General features: G+C 35.3%; 2 protein-coding genes across 3 annotated transcripts in view; both read left to right on the forward strand.

Moving 5' to 3' along the window:
* Nucleotides 1-1,796: 1,796 nt before the first annotated feature.
* Nucleotides 1,797-18,891, forward strand: asf1ba (anti-silencing function 1Ba histone chaperone). 2 transcript variants are annotated; one of them, XM_079837101.1, is made up of 4 exons: nt 1,797-2,295; nt 5,630-5,745; nt 10,033-10,209; nt 18,090-18,891. In XM_079837101.1, the coding sequence occupies exons 1-4, from the start codon at nt 2,187-2,189 to the stop codon at nt 18,279-18,281; spliced, it is 594 nt and encodes a 197-aa protein (XP_079693227.1). In that variant the 5' UTR covers nt 1,797-2,186; the 3' UTR covers nt 18,282-18,891. The 2 variants fall into 2 exon arrangements, with proteins under 2 accessions (XP_079693227.1, XP_079693226.1); XM_079837100.1 differs by having other exon boundaries at nt 2,055-2,295; nt 5,630-5,749; nt 10,037-10,209; nt 18,090-18,707.
* A 296-nt stretch (nt 18,892-19,187) lies between these two features.
* prkacaa (protein kinase, cAMP-dependent, catalytic, alpha-a) overlaps nt 19,188-22,868 on the forward strand; it is a gene marked incomplete at its 5' end in the record, with an annotated part of 52,982 nt that continues 49,301 nt past the window's right edge. The window contains one exon of the mRNA XM_079836802.1: nt 19,188-20,159. Coding sequence (XP_079692928.1) covers nt 20,111-20,159 — 49 coding nt within the window. The remainder of the gene's footprint in view (nt 20,160-22,868) is intronic.

Genomic DNA, 22,868 nt, shown 5'->3' on the forward strand with positions numbered 1-22,868 from the left:
CTTACAGATAAATAAATAAATAAAACCCAAGTCAGAGTGGTTATTCTTAATTTTTTTTATTTATTTTTTTTTTTATTGCAGAACTTATACATACATGCAAGATCAGGGAAATGAAGTGAGGTTGTAAATCTTACATTGCATAATAACAAGGAACAGAAAACGTGAATGTCTTGGATTTGCATATATCACAATAGACACAGAAAGAAAAGCATAATAATCAGGTTAAAACATATCTGTGAATAAATCTTCATGATGTATCAAAAATGTGGCACTTTTTTGTTATTTATAAGTTTAAGGGATGAAATAAAAGCGTTAAATTCAGCAAGAAATAGAGGAGACCGTTTTTGCTTGTGGATGAAGAATTTAGCAATATCTTCAAGGGACAGCAATTTTGGGTTTTCATAATAAAGGATAATCTCTTTGAGAATGAAGGTGTGGGTTGTATTTGTAGGGCTAAAAATAAAAGAATTTAACCCTTTAAGGTCTTCGTTTGGGAATTACACTCAGGGTCTTTCCAGGCAACAAAATGTAATTTTGTAACAAAACAATCGTTTTTTTTTAGAACAAATGTAATGTTACTCTGTTTATTAATGTTTTTACTCAACATCTGTGCAGTTTTTGGAGTATTTATAATATTTTTTTTAATTTATATAAATATAAATATTTTAATATAAATATTTTTCACACAAAATCAGTTTTTAATGTAAAATTTACTTTATAAAAGACCCAAATTTCTAACTTTCATTTCTAAATTTCATTCACATCGTTAATTTTTGCCCATCTTTTGGAAAATACAGTTTTAAAATAAAAATAAAAAAGACTTTTACCAGTGGCTGCAGAGCTCCACTATTTGCTATGTGACTAAAACACATCTTTTCACAAGTATTTTTCAGTTGGATTCATATCTAAATGTTATGAAATCACATTTATAACAATTAAAATGAATTAATTTAGTCAAAGTTTAACATTTTCAATTTTTTCAGTGGTTACATTATGATTACAATCAAACCTGAACAAGAGAAAAGTCTTTAGAGTTTATCATTTATTTTAAACTTTTCCACTTTCTTGTAATTCTACAAATTGAATCTACACTTCAGTTATTAACTGTAACAGAAAAAAATGAACAGAAATGAACAGTTATTTTACATATTGAGTAAAAAATACACAACATGAACATCAAAATGCAATGAACTGAACAGCAATAACAAGCAATTCCTGTGTGTGTGTGTGTGTGTGTGTGTGTGTGTGTGTGTGTGTGTGTGTGTGTGTGTGTGTGTGTGTGTGTGTGTGTGTGTGTGTGAGAGAGAGCATGATCATTTTGCATTGTGGATGTTTTATGCATTGTTGTAAGTGTGCCACTTCATTTCTGTATGCGTGGTTTGTGTTGTTTCTGTTTTTGAGGATGAATTTTGTCCATTCTCTAAGCCTAAGTGTGACTTTTTTTTTGTCACACGAACATAAAAACAGATATCAATTCAATTTTGTTTATTTTTTTATTTGTAAATCTAGAGAGTTTTGACCACCGTACAAAGTCTCATGCCATTTGGACAAAGGGAAAACATTTTTTTTTTTTATTTAAGAAAACGTCCTTTGGGGTCAGAAAAGACCCCGGATACCCCAGAAGGGTTCAGTCCGGTATTAATTAAATTTATTAAATTTAATAATTTGATTAAGAAGCCAGTCGGAGGATGCGATTTAACGGCTGTCACTGTTGTCCAATCAGCGTCCGCGAAATCCGGGACCTTTGTTTTACCGACCAATCAGCGCACAAGCCAATCCGCTTCCCCCGCCGCGTCACTCGCGCTGTCTGAACAGTCTGGCGGGAGACAGCTCGGCTCGTATTGTCTGTCAGTTTATCAACGGATACAGCGAAAGACTCTTTGTTTTACATCTACGCCTTACTCTAGATCAAACCGTGCGTCCTGTGCTGTTTTAACTCGGGCGGAGAGACAACACAGACTCCTCTAACTGTCCCGCTTTAACGTTATACGGTCTACGGCGTTGGACTTTCACACCGTTATAATAAAGCTAACGTTAGCTCGCAAGCTAACAAGTGAAGCCAATCCAGTTTTAACGTTACTTTAAAACGTCTATTGAGTATTCCAGCTCGTTCTCGGTCCGTTGAGTAGTGTTGGGGGGGTAAGTCGTGGCAATTCCCTTGTTACTATAGCAGCAGAGCTAACGTCATGGCGAAAGTGCAAGTGCTAAATGTAGCTGTGCTGGACAACCCGAGTCCTTTTGGAAACCCGTTTCAATTCGAAATAACGTTCGAGTGCATGGAGGATCTCCCCGAGGGTGAGTATTACACTTTTAATTTAATTTTTAATCCGTTTTCTCGGTGTCCTTTCTTGGCTAGCTAGCTAACGCGCTAACTCCTGCGGATGACGTCAGAATGGCGGGTGATTGAAGCTCCTCCTTTACTCCTCTCTTTATTAAACTCACTCTCCATCTGACCATATAGATGCACGATAGCTGTGTGTACTTCTTAAGAGGAGCACTGTGTTACTTATGCGTGGATTTGGCTGTATTATGATTATATGAACCTTTGGAAATGGCCAACTAACTAACTGCAATAATGCATATTTATTGATGGTGTTTATTAAAACCTCTGCAAATGCGTTATGGCGCTTCCACTGTGCCATAGGGAAGACTTCATGTTTTCTGTGAAACTTAAAGGTGATCTCTCTGCACAACTGTGTCGAATTTTCTTATTAAGTATGCAGGAATAATCCAGTCCTAATGTCAGTAGTTTGAGAAGTATAAAACAATTAATAAATACGTGAATGCAGAATTAAATAAATAAATGTAGAAATGCATGCATAAATAAATATATGAAGAAAAAATATAGAAATACATAAATGAATAAATAAATATATGAAGAAAAAATATAGAAATACATAAATAAACAAATGACGAAATACATATATGAAGAAATAAATATAAAAATGCATACATGAATTAATTAAAAATAAATAATTAATTAAATGCTGAAATAAATACATTTATAAATAAAAATGTATGAAGAAATGCATATAGAATTGCATAAATAAATGTAGAAATGCATACATAAATAAATAAATATAGAAATACATAAATAAATAAATATATGAAGAAAAAATATAGAAATACATAAATAAACAAATGAAGAAATAAATATATGAAGAAATAAATATAAAAATGCATACATGAATTAATTAAAAATAAATAATTAAGTGCTGAAATAAATAAATACATTTATAAATAAATAAATAAAAATGTATGAAGAAATGCATATAGAATTGCGTAAATAAATGTAGAAATGCATACATAAATAAATAAATATAAAAATGCATAAATAAATAAATATATGAAGAAAAAATATAGAAATAAATGTATGAAGAAAAAATATAGAAATACATAAATAAACAAATGAAGAAATAAATATATGAAGAAATAAATATAAAAATGCATACATGAATTAATTAAAAATAAATAATTAATTAAATGCTGAAATAAATACATTTATAAATAAAAATGTATGAAGAAATGCATATAGAATTGCATAAATAAATGTAGAAATGCATACATAAATAAATAAATATAGAAATGCATAAATAAATAAATATATGAAGAAAAAATATAGAAATACATAAATAAACAAATGAAGAAATAAATATATGAAGAAATAAATATAAAAATGCATAAATGAATTAATTAAAAATAAATAATTAATTAAATGCTGAAATAAATAAATAAATTTATAAATAAATAAATAAAAATGTATGAAGAAATGCATATAGAATTGCATAAATAAATGTAGAAATGCATACATAAATAAATAAATATAGAAATACATAAATAAATAAATATATGAAGACAAAATATAGAAATAAATATATGAAGAAAAAATATAGAAATACATAAATAAACAAATGAAGAAATAAATATATGAAGAAATAAATATAAAAATGCATGAATGAATAAAAAAATAATTAAATGCTGAAATAAATAAATACATTTATAAAGAAATAAAAATGTATGAAGAAATGCATATAGAATTGCATAAATAAATACATGCATAAATAAATAAATACATTTGTCAAAAGTATCATTTTGAATTGTGCTATTTTTGTATAATTTGTGTTGTACTATACTTTTTTTTACATTTATTTATGTATTTCTACATTAATTTATTGTTACTTTTATTTATGCATTTCTACACTTATTTATTTATGTGTAGGTATGTTAATATGGTAGGCGGTCCTAACCTCGCTCAATGCAGGATTACAAAATAAATAACTTTATTAAAAATAAATAAATGTAGAAATGCATAAATAAATGTAGAAAAAGTATAATATAACTCAAATGATATAAAAATAGCATTTGATAATAATGTAATAAATATAACAATTCAAAATGATACTTTTGACAAAATTATTTATTTCTGCATTTATTTATTTATTTATTTGAGCATTTATTTACGTATTTCTATATTTATTTATTTTTAATAAAATATACATTTCTATATTTATCTATTTTTATTTATTTTTTAATCCTGCATTGAGAGAGGTTAGGACCGCCTACCGTATTAACATACCCACACATAAATAAATAAATGTAGAAAAATTATTGTATAACACAAATTATATACATATATGTATGTATTTATACATTTATTTATTTATTTCAGCATTTATTTATGTATTTCTATATTTTATTCATTTATTAATTAATTAATTTATGTATTTCTACATTTATTTATTTATTTAATTCTGCATTTACGTATTTATTCATTTATTTATTTATACTTAAGTAATTTTTTAAAGAAAAATTGTATAAAGATTAACTTGAAGTGATCAGTTAATATTTAAAATCTGTTTATGAAGTATTTACATAGACGTTTAATGTGGAGCTTTATTGGAACAGCAAACCCTTTTTTAATTAATAAATATTATTAAATTAAAATGACAATTTTGCTAAATAAATAATCTAGGTCATGTATATTTTAATATGAACAGCTATTATGGAAAATATCTATGAAATTATACTTTTTTCTTATTGATGTCACGCTGAAGCTGTGCTTTTCATAGTGCAACTGTACAATAATATGAAGTCTTTAATAAACACAGCAGTGTAAACCCACACAACATCAATAAACTGTACATGTATAATATAATGAATTTAAAAGTACAAGCCTGTGAAGTGATATATTAGTTCTGTAGCATAATGTTATGTTGCTAAAACTATCTTATAGATCGAACTGTAATTATTTCCCACATCCAGGTTATAATATGCAAAAGTCTAAATATTAATCTCTTAATTTTGCGGTAAGAAGTTAAACTGAAACGGAAATAAAGGCTTAAGCATCTAAAAAATGCACATTTAAGGGGCTCCGCTTTTGGTGAAAGTTTTCAGACAGCTTTCAAAATGGCCGCCAGACATTCAGTGTGAACACATGAATACCACTATTATTGTCTTTCCTAATAATATTATTGTTTTTACTGTATTTAATTCAAAGAAATTCAAACTTAATCATTGCAAACTGAACGGTTGTGTAAGTTATAGTTCGTTTATTTTCTGAATAGTGAAGGAAAATGTTATAATTGCACATTATATGGGACAATCTGATGTTTTGCATTCTGTGTCCTAGATCTGGAATGGAAGATTATTTACGTTGGCTCAGCAGAAAGTGAGGAGTACGATCAGACTCTTGACTCTGTCCTGGTTGGTCCAGTTCCTGCAGGCCGACACATGTTTGTGTTTCAGGCGAGTTGATCACATTGTCATTATGAGTCACAAATTATCTTTTAGGAGTTTAACAGCCATTTCTCCAAAATTAACTCTTTAACTCTTACATTTATTTAATTGCTTTGCATTTGAATTTAACCCTCTGGTGCTCTTCGTCATTTCTGACCGGAACATTTTCTGTTTTGAAATGTTAAAAATGACAGCTTCATCACAATGCAGTGTTTCCCCTACAATGTATTCACAGTGGCGCCGCTGGATTTTCAGCGCGGCTGCAAAATCTTCACATGATCAGTAATATCACGACATTCACTTACACACTGTAAAAGAGAGAGATTGACGATTGCCAGAGAACTAAACAAAAATGTAGTCTGCTTACACTTTAGGGCTGTGATATTAATCTTATTTTCGCTTTATTTTTATTTTCCCCAAGGATTATGAAAAGAAGATATGAGGTAAAACTATTATAAACTATACCCGCGTTCCGTCTAGCGCAACTTCCTTCCCTTCACAGCGCACGCTGTCATTTCTCCTCAAACATGCATTAAACGTCAGATTCAGCACAATCCGTGATTGGTGTCAAATGCTCTCTCCACTTTGGCTAGATTGCAGGACGTGTTTGATAAAATTAAAAGCACAATAATCCGCGCAATAGACGCCGTTTCCAAGTTCAAGGCGGGGGTGTGTGTGTGTGTGTGTGTGTGTGTGTGTGTGTGTGTGTGTGTGTGTGTGTGTGTATGTGTGCGCGCGCACGCTGCGAAACGGACCGACTTGCGCGACTAAACCATCAAATACACAATAAATAGCCTATATCTCAAAATGACCGCCATGGAGAGTATTCACTTAAACACAAATTTATCTTAAATGGCCGTAAATAGTTGGGAGAAATCAATGGGAGAATGATATGATTAGATCTCCATTTTGGTCTTAAAGGGGCAGCATCTAATAAACCTGCTGACGATTGAGCCATTAATGTGAATCAAACAACAAAAGGCAAAGAGAAAATTACTTGCAGCTCTTGTATGTTATGTGATGCTCTTTTCTTTTTTTTATTCTTTGATTAATAAAAAGTTACAAAGAACATCGTGTAATAATATTTCACAATATTTTAGGTTACTGTTTTTTTCTGTATTTTTGATTAAATAAATGCAGGCTTGATAAGCATAAGAGACTTTTAGCAAAAACATAAAATAGTATCCAAACTTTACAACACAATGTTATTTTTTACATTTGAGCCCCGGCCCCTCAGGAACTTCTGCACATCCCTGGAGGTTAGTGAAGTAAAATAGGCGATGTAAGCTAGTCACCTTTTAAACTAATGAAACGTTTAATTTGGATTTTAATGTTCAAAATGTCCATTTCTATCCACAAAACTTGCCAGAAGTCATGGTTTAAGATGTTATTTAAAAAAAAAATTATTCCGGAGGTGCATGCCCCCAGACCCCCCCACGCACGACTTGGTAACAACCTCCGGCGCGTAACCGCACCGCTGCTGGAAAAATGTATAGGGGAAACCCTGCAATGATATGAAACTTGGTGACTTTTCTTGCATTAGGTATGTGTAAACACACAAAAAATTGGGGTCATGATTCGAGCATGCTAATTGGACGTAAAAAAAAAAAGTAGCATTCATTGTCTTGAACCGACCATAGGAAATGAATGGGAAATCGGCGAAAACACAAAAATTCTCTGATTATTTGTGTGTACAATCTACAAATCAGCCACAATACTGAAAAAAAGTACACAGCAGTAAAGGGGTGACACTCTAAAACATCAAGAGTGTGATATTGACACATCCACTCACACACATGCACACTTATACACACACATCTCAGAAAAATATGAAACTTGGTGACTTTTCTAGCATTAGGTATGTGAACACACAAAAAATTTAGTATTTAAAAAAAATACTCCCACTTGTGCTCTTCGGTCAAAAATGACACCATAGGAAATGAATGGGAAATCTGCAAAAACACGAATTCACAGATCAAAATCTATATTTCTAACAAAACAAAAAAAATCTAAAACTTTATAATAAATAGTCTTTGAGATTTTTTTTAATATATATTCAAATCCATAAAAAAAAATCATTTAATGTGTTCAAAACAGAACTAGGGAATTAGGGAGACCTCTAGTGGTTACACACATGGTTGCATGATTTCTTAAATAAGTCCAAAAGAGGGCGCTAATCTGCCTTCAAAAAAAATTATTTTGAAGGCCTAGTCTCTATTTTAACCTGAAATACTGCAATAATATATATATTTTTATTTATTACAAAAAAAAATAATATAATTTTCAATGGCAAAAATAGACCATAATTATTGCATAAATATTAAAAAATACCATCAAATCATCTCAAAATACAAAATTAAAAAGAAAAAATATTATTGAAGAAAAATAAATTGCATTGGTTTTACTGGGGTGGAGGAAGTTTAATTTTTAGGTGTCCGGTCACTTATGACGGGGAAGATGACCAATGCAACCCCTAAACGAAGAGCACCAGAGGGTTAATCTAGCACAATTTTTCTTACTAAACAACACAAATAATATAATAAATGATACATTTTTTGTTGAAATTGGAATGTCTCTGGTTAATATACAAACTTCATCTTTGTAACACAAATTAAGGAATTTTAAATGAAATCTGAGGGATTTTTGTCCCTCCATTGACGGTCCACGCAACTACCACTTTGACAAAAAGTTCATAAAGAGATTGTAAAACTAATCCATATGAATCGAGGTGGTTTAGCCCTAATTGTCAGAGGAGACAATTGCTTTATATGATGAACAGATTGAATTTAGGCTTTTTTTCACTTATAAATATTGATCAGCAAACATAAACAGAAGCTCAACTGTACTCGCTTGATACGTGAGAACAACCCCCATACGCGATAGTGGATAATAATATATAATGTAGGCTATAATGAACTGACAGTAACGTTGCGCTGTTGACGCTCACACAGCCTCTTTAGGAGAAATCGAAAAACAAATGTGCGCCGCTCACACAGAGAAACTCAGTCACACACTGCCGTAGAAATGTTGAGTTTATTTATATTTATAACATATGATACAGTTGCAACATCACAGAACCAAGAGTGCTGTTTTCCTGAATAACATCACGACTGAAAATGACACTGATTTCATACGCCAGTTCCATAAACAATTATTAACGTTAAGTTAATTAAAATTTAAGGTGCAATATTGAGTGTTTTTGTTCTATTTCAGCAGCGAAAATAGTTCCAAACAAAGATCACAGCAGAACCATAGCGCAACAGAGCGTTACTGAATGATTCAGCGTTTGAATGAATCAGTTCAATCAAAGATTCAATTACCCTATTCGCCTCATTCTTGAATGATTCAGCCGTTTGAACGAATCGACTCAATGACTCGCTCATTACCGGTCACCTGCCGCCACCTACTGGCATTTTAGTTTCATGTTTAAACATTCTTTCCAACTTTTCTTATTTGTATATTCAATTTCTTTTTTAAACAATCCTATAACATTTATTTAATGCCGTTGTAATTTTTCAGTGTACATTATTTAATTTGATTGGTAACAGCCCTATAGTGTCGTCTTCTAATTTAATTTATAGATCAAATGTAAGAATATAAAATGAAAGCTGAAGCATAGCCTATATTTAATAAGATTAGAGGGAAAATGCCCTTTATAAAAGGTAAAAATATCACAAATATGCAGATTTAAATACGTCAAAGCTGATTGAACACTGGTGAGAATATTGCTTCAGAATAAATTATATTTACAACATAAAATATAGAATTTTTTCCGGACAAGTGAATGACAGATTTACTTGTCCGAAGGACAAGCACGTGAACAAGCTTAATGTCGAGCCCTGGTTTATGGTTTATATATCTGCAGTCCTAGTTTCGATTTCCTTTTTTAATGAAGAGTATAGACTATTAATATTTCCTTACACGCAGGCGCATAATGCACATGCTAGTTTAGCCGCATGTAGTCCTTTTGGTGAGTTCAAGCATAGCTTTTTGTCTGAGATGCAGCCAACGCAAGTCGACAAAAGTCCGTTTTTCTTCTTTCACTTGACTCTTTTACTCGCCCTCATGTTGTTTCTAACGCACGCAGTTTCTTCTATGGAACACAACAAGAGGTGTAGCAGAACAAGAGTGAATGTTTTCTTGTGTGTTTGAAACCGTATGAGAGGTTCTTTTATAGATAACCTATTCATGTAATGTTGTACACACACATGTAATTACTGCACTTGTAAATCCTGTAGTTACACCCAGTTACAGTCATGCAAGTGTTCGAAGTAATTTTTGTTTTTTCCAAACCAGGCAGAGGCTCCAAACCCCGCCCTCATACCTGAGAGCGACGCTGTGGGTGTTACTGTTGTTCTGATCACATGCACATACAGAGGACAGGAGTTCATCCGCATCGGCTACTATGTTAACAATGAGTATACGGACACTGAGCTTCGTGAGAACCCGCCTGTTAAACCCAACTATGGACAGGTGAGTGAACGCATTACAGTTTTCTATTTTGGAGAAACGACAAAAATATTGATGACTCCTCTTGCACTCACATGCTCAATACAGATTATCCAATGAAATGCTTTCTAGAATAACAATGTTCCTTCCCCTTAAAGTCACCATGAAATAAAAATTGACACCTGTTGGTTCAGTCCCTGATCTCCAGCAACCTGTCACTCCACAACTGACTGAAAACTAGTTTATAATGCCCACTTTTCTATGAGTCAATCAATTCCTAATGGGCAAAATTAAGTCCCATCCTCCTTTTTTGTTTTGTTTGATAAGCAGTTTCACTTGGATATACATCACAATAGGGAAAACGTTCCCTATAGTGACTTTAATAGCACCTGTCTTGGACTGGCAATCTCAAGCAGCAAACCATAATTCATGGCTGTCACATAAACTAAAAGCTATTGGCTGTTTTAAAAACGGATGAGCCCCTCGAGCCCCCCAACTTTTTCATAGGAAGTAGTGTTGTCAAAAGTACAGACCGCGATACCAAGTTGGTACTGAAATTTTAAAAATGTGACGCTTTGAGCGCTGTTGTGCTGGAATCGTAAACACTTCTGATTGGCCATTGTGTTCACGCTAGGGATGGCTCGATACCACAATTTTGTCTTCGGTACGGTACCACAATCTAATACCGAAGTACCGATATTAAATCGATACCATACAGGGTCTGAATTTTGATGCGGGTATTGCGCATAATTTTACTCACTCTCGCAAGTTTTGGGTTTATGAAGCGGGAAATTACCGCAAATGTTCATTATTAAATTAATCAACAAAGATTGTCACATCAATCAGTCATTTGGAAACTTTTTTGTAAGTAATTTCAGCATTACACCTCATCGCACCTGCACTATAAAAGCAATTTGCGCGCTCAGATTCAACACTTGCGGGACAACTGACGGAAATCCCTGCCCACGTCTTTTTAAACCTCGCCAATTTGAACATGCAAGCGATTTTATAGCATTTCGTAACACATATGGGATGAGAGCTCTTTAAGAGTTTTCTTTCCGCTCATGCCAACAACAAACACACACACACACACACACACACACACGCCTAAAGAGCTTGCGCATTCCAAATTAAGTTGTTTTTCCTCAGTCAAATACACACAAAATTATGTCAAAAATGTCAATCTTTAGTGAGTAGTTCCATAAACACAGTTGGTTATGTCTTTCGCGGATGTAAATAGTGTAATAGTATGCGTGCAAATATTATGAGGTCTAAACATCACTGGTTGAAACGAACGCTGGAGATTTCTTTATATTTAAACAATACGATCTTATGTATGTGCGTTAATCAGTGTTAAAAGAAAAAAGTCTAAATTAGATGGTTAGAATGATGCACTCACCTGTCGATCTCTTAATGTCTTACAAGACAGGAATTAAGTGACGATGCTTGGCAAGGTTTGATGGTTCTTCAGCAGTTTTATAAGCAAAGTAATTCCAAATTTCACGTCTACTCTCTTTATTAATGAGTTTTGTGCGTGTTGAGTGAGATTCAACTGCTGTATTCATCTTGTTCTGTTGCCACATTTGCCGGTTTCACGTCAGTTTGGGTAGCGCGCTGCCACCTAGCGGTGAACTTAGGAACAGCGGCATATACCGAAATGAGCAAAATCATGATATCGTACCGTTTTAAATAAAATATATACCGGTATTTTTCCAGTACCGGTATACCGCGCATCCCTAGTTCACGCGCTCATCAAACATGTCTGTGATTGGCTACAATGACCAGCGCTTTAAAAACATGTTGTAAATATACATCAATGACGCTTTTCAAAGAGCGCTTACACAGATACACACGGCAGAGTTTGAATGCAGGCGGCTATCAGCCTACCGGTCCACTGGTCGACGAAAAATTGATTGGTCGATTTTTTTTTTTTTTTTGCCGCGTTCATTTCATCAGTTTTGCCGCATTCCTTTCTTCAGGTGGAAAGCACTAATTGCTAATAGGGGTGTTTTCAGAGCACCCCCCTTGTTTTTACTTATTTTGGATTCGCCCAACCCACTGGAGAAGAGAGACAGATTTGAGTTACGTTAGGCTATACTTTGCTGTATATTATTTATTTAATTGTGAGAGCGTTTTCCTAGTCAGTCCTCTTCTACCATGTCAACAAAGACATCGGCAGTGTGGAAGCATTTTAAAGAAAATAGAAAATGGGGGGAAAAGATGCAATTTTGCAAGCAACAGTTTGCTTGTCAAAGCTCGACAAACATGTCATATCACCTAAAAACGGTAAGCTAACTTGTTTGTTTTGAGTAGGCTTTTATGAACATATCAGAATTGCCATATTTCAATGTTTTTTATTTGGAGCCTAATGCGCTGTGGCCACTGTTTGTATTCGTTTTGAGCCAATGCTTTATTTTTCAGTTATGCACTTTATTTAGTTTCTGCTCTTGATCTGGCTTGTTTAATAAATATTCCTTTTTTATTAAAGTGGACGTGCCCTTTGTGTTTAAGAGTAAAAGCTTTTAAGGTAATAGTCTATTCGTTTCTCAGCCGCGAAACTGAGCTCATGTTCGAGCTGCAGAGAGCGGCTGAAATGATTTCGTTTTTATAATAGGCCTACTTATGACGAAAACAATTGTCTAAATTATGTTGCATATTCCTCAAAAATTCTTGTGATGATAATATCACTAGTTGACAACATAGTACTATATTTTCGGAAGTCATAGGCTATGATACAGTGCAGGTGCACGTGATGCAACGCTGTCAGAGACTCATTTCAGTGCAAAATAAAAATGTAAAAAACGCTTTAATATACTGCAAATAGCCTACTAGTTTTGTATGTTTATGTATAATTCATTTAGGCAGACGACAAGGCTACCAAGTACTGCGCACAGTGCGCAGCTAATTAATTTAACAGGTTTCTTTCCTAACGTAACTTTTAGTCGAAAATTTCAGGACTTCAGTCGACCAAGATTTTCTTTGGTTGATTACCACCCTAGAAAGAACACTCATTAGGGATGCACTGAATGTTCGGCAACCGAAATAAGTGAAAAGACAGAATAAATTTAACCGAACAATGACGTTTTTGATGACGCGATCAAATATAGCAAACAGCGCGCGTGTGAGAGAGAGGCGCGCGCGCGCTTCTAAACACAGCAAACATGTCGGAAGTGTGGAAGCATTAAAGTGTCCGAGATAGACGCAGAAATGGCCAACACCGTCTAAACACCCTCAAATGCAAGAGCACCCTCGGCTGATACTGTAATAATATATTGGCAAATGCTCCAGTGCATATTTGTGTCTGTAGAACGCCAAATGTATCCATTACAACGTGTTTCTGCAGCGGAGACAGGCTCGCAAAACCTCTCATGAACAAACAAACAAAGTGTAGACACGAATCGACGCAAGTAAGATATTTATTGTGCGCTGTTAGCAGCTTCATTGAACTTTAGGAGATTGCGATGAACTGATATAGTGACAGCGTTTAGTGATCGTAAATGGAGTGGGCTGGCTCGCTTTCGAGTCTACAGTCTATATAATCCATTTAATAAAACTAGTGTTCTTCATGTTGCAAAAAGGATTAATGGCCAGTTGCACGCTGCAAAGTTTCGGAAGTGACAGTGAAATAGTAACGCATTAAAACAATGTAAAGGCTAAAAGATTAATAGAAAAATGTGGTGGAGCCGTTGCTTAGCCTACATCTGCACTTTAATAGAGCACTCAGTGATTTGATTATGATGCCTGTAGGCATAATAGGCCTAAGATAAGATGGCCATTTATTTTGTTATATTGTGCTTTGTTTGTATAATGTCTGCTGGAATGCTAAAAAAAATTCAGTTTTAAATAAATGTTTTTTAATTGTAGTTTTGTAATTTATTTTTCTTTTAAAAAAGCAAGACAAAAATAGTAAGCACATTTTTACTATTTAATTTATGCAATGGTGAAAAAAAATTGGCAAAAGGAAAAAAATCGGAAAAAACGCATTCGGTTTTCGGCCTTTTATTACTCATAAAGTTTAATTTGGTCTTTAATAGTTTTGCTATGGGCCACCTCTTTAGGCCAGACCCTCTTGACTTTCGGTGTAAAAAAAAAAAAACTACTGTCAGGATTTACTAAAGACACGCAGTGAGAAATTAGCGCTGAAAAGGCACAGACAGGGTTTATTTTTTTGTTGTTTTTTGCGGCTGACCTTATTGCATGTGCATTTGTAGGAGTTTCCCTTTCAAACTTTTCCCCTTAGTTCTTATTGTAGGGTTTTGTCTTCTGTAGCTGTTTTGAGGACTTTTACTTACATTAACTCTTTCCCCACCTTTTTCCTTTTCCGTTATTTGTAAGAAAACGCTTCCCTGCCAAACACGGAATTTTCCGTGTTTTCAATGTTATACACTAGGGGGCGCTATTACACATCTGAATGAATGAGTACAGAATCTCCTGATCAAAACACACGAGGAAGATTTAACCCTTTACCTGTCACCCCCCTTTTTGAGCATTTCGTGAAAATGCACTAACCAAACTTAAATGGTTGTAATTCATGAACCTTTTGGACTAAAGACTTATGGTTGGTCTCTTTTAAAAGAAGACACTTGGCAGATTATTGCTGATGTGGAAAGAAATTATAGAATTAAATTATATAAAAGTTATTGAAATTTAAGTTTATTGTTATAAAAAAATATAAAATAAATATTATTTATTTTATTAAAAAATATATAAATTAATATAGGTTTCAGCCTAAAAAAGACAAAGTCAAAGCCAAAATTCTAACCAAGTTATGGTCAAAATTTTAGGTCAAAAACTCAAAAAATTAGTTTTCTGTAAGACTTTTAGCTGCATAACCTCCAAAAATCCACTAGGGGTTAGAAACACCATATTGGTGATTCCTAAAGATTGATCTGGCAGATATTCTCTATATATAATATTATTTTCTGAATATTTTTGGCTAAATACTAGAATCAATGTTTATGTTATGAACTTTTAGCATGAAAATCAAAGTTTGAATGATTAAAAGTGTGGTTGTTGACTTTTTGTTACAAAGGTGAAAACTCCTGTAATGATACAGATTTTTTGATGCAAACTCTTGTCATATATTAATCCATTACTCTTCCAAAATATATATTTTCTGCAAAATCATCAACAAATATGTATTCTTGAGCCTTAGACCTTTCCAATGATATATAGTTTGTCATGACTAGATTAGGATTTAATAGTAATATATTGAAGTAAATGTAGAATGCCCGTATACGGGCAAGTGACAGTTAAGGGGTTAAAAAACAACAACAAGCGATCGTTATTTATTATACGTATATTCAGTATATTTAAACTGCATATAAATCCAAACTGCCTAATGTTAATGAAGGAAATGTCGACCCAGGACGAGCTATAGGACTGTGAAACATTAGGGGTGTTGATGGACTCAATCTACTCCATCTGTGTTTGATCACCGCTCTGAATCTGATCTGGATGTAGTCTTGAAAAAAACATCGTTTTCTCAGCTTTTTGTTCAAAATGTTGCTTTTTTTTAAATGAAACTTACCCAAGGAATGCATGAAGCTAGAATAAAACACGTTTTTTTTTTGTTTTTGTTTAAAAGCAGCGGGTCAGTGCTCTTTCTTTTGATATATATTGCATGTTCAGATATTCATACAACAAAATATTCTATGGGCAATGACATTTTTGTGATAATGAGCAAAAACCCTGGCGGTGGCTGGCAACTTTTGCTTTTAAAAACGCTGGCGGGTAAAGAATTAAAGGATTGGTTCACTTTTAGATAAACTTTTGCTGATAATTTCCTCACCCCAATGTCATCCAAGATGTTCATGTCTTTCTTTCTGCAGTCGAAAAGAAATTAAGGTTTTTGATGAAAACATTCCAGGGTTTTTCTCCATATAATGGACTTCAATGGGCTCCAAACGGTTCAAATGAGTTTCAGTGCAGCTTCAAAGGGCTTTAAACGATACCAGACGATGAATAAGGGTCTTATCTAGCCAAACGATCAGTTTCTGCGAGAAACCGAGCAGTATTTATGCTTTTATTTTACATCTTAACAGGAGAAACGTGATCGTCTCTGAGCTCCGCCATAACTTCCGGCAAGTGAGGTCAAAATACGAGCGTGGTCATAGATGTATACGTAGATGCCTCATTAGCGCCTGCACGGATCAATAGAATGAGGCATCTATGATCGATACATCTATGACCACACTTGTATTTTGACCTCACTAAGCGGAAGTTATGGCTGAGCTCAGAGATGATCACGCTTGTCTGAAAAGAGGTAAAATAATAGCATAAATAGTGCTCACAGAAACTGATGGTTTCGCTAGATAAGACCCTTATTCATCGTCTGGTATCGTTTAAAGCTGCACTGAAACTGTCATTTGGACCTTGAACCGTTTGGGTCCCACTGAAGTCCATTATATGGAGAAAAACCCTGGAATGTTTTCATCAAAAATCTTAATTTCTTTTCGACTGCAGAAAGAAAGACATGGACATCTTGGATGAAATGGGGGTGAGGAAATTATCAGCAAAAGTTTATTTAAAAGTAAACTAATCCTTTAATAAGCTGGCATTAGTTTTTGCTGAAGTATTGATAATTGTGAAAGTACACTGATATTTAAAATGACCCCCTCATGAAATAAGACTTTGATCATATCACCCACCAATAATCGTGATTTCAATATCGAGCAAAATAATCACGATTATGATTTTTACCATAATCGAGCAGCCCTATGAGCCTAAATGAGAAAAAGTCACAAAAATAAGAAAAATAATAGTATTTCAGAGAGCTCACTTTGACCATCTGTGGGTGTTAAAATATGTGGGTAACAAAACATAACCAAGAAATGTTATTTTGTGTCTTTAAATTGACCCACAAGCGTAATAGAAATTGTGTGTACGTCAAAACGCATGCATGTTTATTAGGGCTGGGTAAAAAAATATCGATTTTAATCGATTCTCACTTTTACAAAACAATATCGATTCTTAAATCCCAAGAATCGATTAGTCATCCTGTTTTTAGTTAATGAATGAAATAAACATTGTAGCACGTCTCCCATCCAATAAATCACAATAATATTTGTGCTTTATTACTATTGATATGAAACAAAGTCTCAGATTTCAAATTACGTCTATGAAATTCCAAAATATTTACCGTTTTGTTGCTCTGCCGCAGCTCAGCTCAAGAGAACCGGTAGATGAACGGATCTTCTCTTCCGCCTTAATACCAGTTACAGCGCGAAATAAACACGAATGAGCTTCTGAAAGTGTGTTAAAACATACAGGACAACTTACTGAAATCCGTATCATGTCACATAGAATCGAAAGATGTAAGTAAAACGGCTTGTAAATGTCATGTAACATCACAGTTACCTCAGAAAAACCATATCCAGTGTCCATAAACTCGTTAGTCAGCTAGAAAAATGAACTCTAGAGGAGCATTTTGCTAATTTATATGCACCACAGGATATTCAATGTCAATGTTCTTCAATATTTAATAAATCTGGCAAGTTTTTATGACAGCCACCATTTAAATGTTTATATTTCAAAAATCTAATTGGAGTAGAATTATGATTATGTAATCGTAAAGTTATTATAACTTAATTATGTTTTTAATATAGTGTCATTTTAAGTGTTTGTATACAAATCTGTTAATTTGTACCTTTAATATTAGTAGGCTAATGTCCTATAGTTTACAACATTAGTTCAGAAATTAGTTTTCCTTAAGAAAAATGTTCCATGTGTTATTCTTGATGCATATCCAAAATAATCGATATCGAATTGAATCGAAAATCTAATCGAAATTGGTGTCAATACCCAGCCCTAATGTTTATGACCCTACATGAGAAAGAAAGGGAATAAAAACCGGTTAACCAGCATTTCAGTCAACTCAATGTGCTTCATGTGCTTTCTCACAGCTCCAGAGGAACATTCTGGCTTCCAATCCACGCGTAACCCGGTTTCACATCAACTGGGATGGATGTGCTGAGAAAATGGAGGATTCGGAGAACGTGGACCCCGCACCGAACACCATGTTGCCGCCATCCTGCGCCCCGGGGAAAGCTCCTCCCCTGGGGCTGGTGCCAGACAACTCCATGGACTGCTTGTAGTGACGATTAATCCCCACATCTCAAGGCTCATCCATGAGCTCGGGTCAATCTGGACAACTGTGGAGGGAGAGGCGGGATTATTCAAACACATAAGAAGAAGAAGAAGTCTAATTTTGTTACAGTTGTCACACCTGTTTGAAACGAATCTGCCCTCCTCCGGTACGCAATGAAAACACGATTGCTTTTCAGTTGCGTATCCAAGACATGATTTAAGTATTAGGATCCCGATCCAGTCTCAAAACCCAAAGGGAGTGAAGTGGAATTGATTTAACAGACACCATCAGCAATACTTGTGTGGAAGTTTGCAGCCACCCTAGATGATATTTCCGTGGGTGGGACTGTATTATATTGTGTGTATGTATATAAATATATATATCTGTCTTTTTGTATGCCGGTTTCTCATTGAAATAAATGTTTTGTTACGTGATGATGCTCACTGAAGCTTGATTTGTGGATGCAGCTGTGCGGTGTTTTCATTCATAAAAAAAAAGGCTGTTGTGTTGCATTATGCAGGAGAAGCTGCTTGCTTGTTGTTGCTTAGCAACATGAACTATAGCAGCATCAAGACCTCAAAAGTATCATCGTTTTTTATTAAAATCAGTGTTCAATTAATATCAGTGTCCCCTTATGTGGTTTTACTCCCCTTTGTGTTATTGTACAGCGTTATTAACGCGGTTGCTATGCACCGTAAACGGTTGCCATCACAACACCAGACTCGTTTTCGGTCTCTCGCATCGCACGACGAATCGTTGCAAACCTGTTGCCGAAATGCAACGCTTATACGACCTCACTGGTTGTTTTGCAGAAGACAGACCGTGTTTTATTATTCCATGGACGTAGTGCCTCAAATTCTGACCAACTTTCTAAAAATAGACCGTCTTGACGTCATACAGCCTATCACGGATTAGTCCAGCGGGAGGGGTCTGCGCGGCCATTTCGCTAACAAACACACCGCAGAGGATCATCAAAGGCTTGTGAATGAAACCGAATCGGTACCGAGAGCGCAAAACAACCGCGGTCGCTCACAAAAGACGGAGGGCGAACAGAGAAACTTGTGTTTTGAATGAAAATAGATGACGTTTTTTGGCAGTTTGCGGGGGTGGGATAAAGTTCTACAGATAGATATCGCTTGGCCAATCAACGCTCTCCCTGCGCTTGATTGCTGAGCTCTTCTCCAATCAGCTTCGGACTCCGCTAGCGCGTCATAAGCGTAACGGCCAGTAGGCGTCGCGTAGGGGCGGGTCTTACTGAAGCAGGAGTTCCCTCTAGCTAGCTGTGGATGGAGGATTAATGGAGGGGGTCTGACTGTCGAATAATGCGAACTACATAGCGCACAAGACCGATTTGCTTTATCAACATAAACAAGCAAACGCTCACGCTACCGAAAAACGCACGGAGAAGTCGCCGTGCCGCGACAGGAATCGCGCGCGGACGGTTAAAAACAAGGGCTTGTGTCGCTCAAGTCGAGGGCCTCGCCGAGGGTTAGCGGAGCGAGGAAGAGGAGCGAGAGAAGGAGAAGAAGATACCGTTTCATCGCACTGGAGCTGACCCAGGAGACCTGAGAGACCTTACCGAGCCCGAAGCACAGCAAACGGACAGCTACTGTTAGCTAGCTAGCGCTCGCTCGCTAGCTAGCTAACCGACTTAACCAGCCACGATCAACCTCCAGACTGTATGTGATCTGACAGCATACTGTGATCCAGTGAGTTATGACCAGACACAGCTAGTGCGACGGCCGCAGAAATCGTATGATCATTAAGGGGACGGAGTCTGAAGACAGTTGGCGTACAGAAAAGTCGATTTAGATCTGTTATACCTGGCCTGCAATCATGGGCAACGCGCCCACCGCCAAGAACAAGGGCAATGAGATGGAGAGCGGTAAGTGCTTGTGTGTTTACTTGAATTAGCCAGTGTTTCAAAGCAAAGTCTACCTTCCATTTCCATTTCCATTGAATGAATGACCAACATGATCGGACTGACATCGTGGTTAAAGGGATAGTTCACCCAAAAATGACCCCATACTTTCACAAAAGGGGAGTTACATTCACTTTCAAGCAGTTCAGCTCATAATAACACTAGTTTGAGAGCAACATGATGGTCACACTTTATATTAGGTGTCTTTAACTACCTTAAAATATACTTATTGTGTATGTTTTTATTGCAAACGGGTAGGTTTAAGGGAATAGTAGTTATAGGTGATTAATTACATGCTGGTATTTATTTAACATATACAATAGTACAATGTGAAAACATTAAATTAGTTAAAATGTTAGTTATGCTATAAACTGGGACCCCCCCCCCCCTAATTTTTCATTAAAGTTATGTAATATCGCAATAGTCTTTTCTTCCCTTTGTAGAAATGACTTCTCGAACAAGAAACAATGTTGGGCGGGGCTTAGATTTGTCCACAGGGAATTGGTTGGACTTTTGTATGGCTGTGGTTTGCTATTGGTGGATCTCCTGTGATTGACAGGTTGCCCCGCCCTCATGCCAGTAAACTCATCAGAGATGAGCTGCAAGGAAGGGGTAGTTATTTTCATTAAAGATTACGATGTGCACACATAAATACTGCAATATTTCACCACAAAACCAGAACGCTAGGATCCTATATGATCTTCTAAACTTTATCACTTTCACTGACTGATTTGAGCTGTTAGAGTTAAAGGGATAGTTCACCCAAAAATGAAAATAACCCCATGGTTTACTCACCCTCAAGCCATCCTAGGTGTATATATGATATTCTTCTTTCAGACGAATACAATCAGAGTTATATTAAATATATCCTGGCTAATCCAAGCTTTATAATGGCAGTGAATGGAAGGCATCCATCCATTATAAATGTAATCCTCACGGCTCCGAGGGGTTAATAAAGGCCTTCTGAAGCGAATCGATGGGTTTTTATAAGAAAAATATCCATATTTGACACGTTCTAAAGTAAAATATCTTACGGGGGAAAAAGCGCAACTGGCGCCCGATGTAGCGCAAGGACATTTTTTAATATAACGCCGATTGTATTCGTCTGAAAGAAGAAAGTCATATACACCTAGGATGGCTTGAGGGTGAGTAAATCATGGGCTAATTTTCATTTTTGGATGAACTATCCCTTTAAGTGTGATTTTTGAAAACTTTCTTTTTCACAATCAGATTGTGCACTTCCTTTGCAACTAGTCATAACCATTTAATAGCCTCTTGATAAACATCACTACAATCTGGATTTGTAGGTGGTAGTAGTTATTATCGTTCTCTAAATCGCTCCGTTTAGCATTACATTTGATACAGCAGAAATATGAGAGTGGGTTTGCGTTTTCTGCACGAGAAATGGCTGAATCTGGGGAAGTGTTTTCAAGGATTCTTCAATGTAAACACTTGAGATTGTCAGGAAGTTTTGGTCAGTCGCTCCAGCCAGCCTCTTGTAGTTGCACAAGAACCTTTTAGGACACATTTGATGGTTGCAATGCTTGTCAAATGCTATATTATGCTATATATCTAGAAGAATTGTTTTTTTTTTCCAGTAAAATATCCAAACACCACTAGGTCAGTGGGTCACTAGGTATATTTTGTTCAGTTGAGTACTTACAATATTCCAAATGTTTCCAACTATTTGTAAATCGTGAGAAATTGCTCTTTTACCCAATGAACCGGGACGTGTGAGGGAGTCGCCTGTCCATGGCGTCATGTCTGCGTTATCCTCGGTTTCTGGTTTTATTTAGCAGAAACGCTTTACTCTCACTGCAGTGTGAACAAGTGTAATAGCAGCCGCTGAGAGAACGCACAGAGTAACGTCATAACATCATCAACACACTCAGATGTGTCTAATATGATAAACAGAGCTGCGTTACCTCATAGTCATGACCGAAAAAGCGGAAGTGGCGCCGGTGACTGTGTCATAATAAAAGTCCCGCTGCTCGCGAGACTTGTGTTGCTTCATCTTATTAAGAATTGTTTAGCAGAGCTAAAGTGCCATCAGTGCTTGAATAACACACGCGTCTCCTTCCATTAAAAATAATAGCGTGCGGTGGCTGGGATATACATGAACCTAAAAACATACGTTGCATAATTTTTTGAATGAGTTATCATGAGTTTTAGTAGCATAACATCAGTTAATGGAAACGCCGTCATTGCGCAATATTTTTTTTATCGACTATTATGAAATATCGCAAAAGTTTTTGCATAAGAAACAATATCGAGTCTATAAAACACGACGCACAACAAGCATGTCGGTGAGAACACTCGTTTAAACATCATACACACCATTTGACTGACATCACATTTTTGACATTAGCTATGTTTCCATCCACCTATTTTTATGCGCATTTTTGGGATATCGCATCAGAAAACGCTGAATGGAAACGCCAAGATGCGCATCAATTCTAAAAATGCGCATAAAAAACGTATGTGCTCGTTTGAGTAGGATAAGTTTTCTATCCAATACGAAAACATGCGCATAAACTACGATGGAAATGCATTATGAAATAAATTCCTTGATGCGCTTAAAAAAAAAAAAGTGACTTTCGCGATGTAACCGCATAACTGTAGTAACCAGCGGGAAAATCTTGTTTGCGACGCATCTGAAATGCTGTTTTGGTC

Source organism: Gobio gobio (assembly GCF_949357685.1).
Source record: "Gobio gobio genome assembly, chromosome: 1".
Taxonomy (NCBI): Eukaryota; Metazoa; Chordata; class Actinopteri; order Cypriniformes; family Gobionidae; genus Gobio; species Gobio gobio.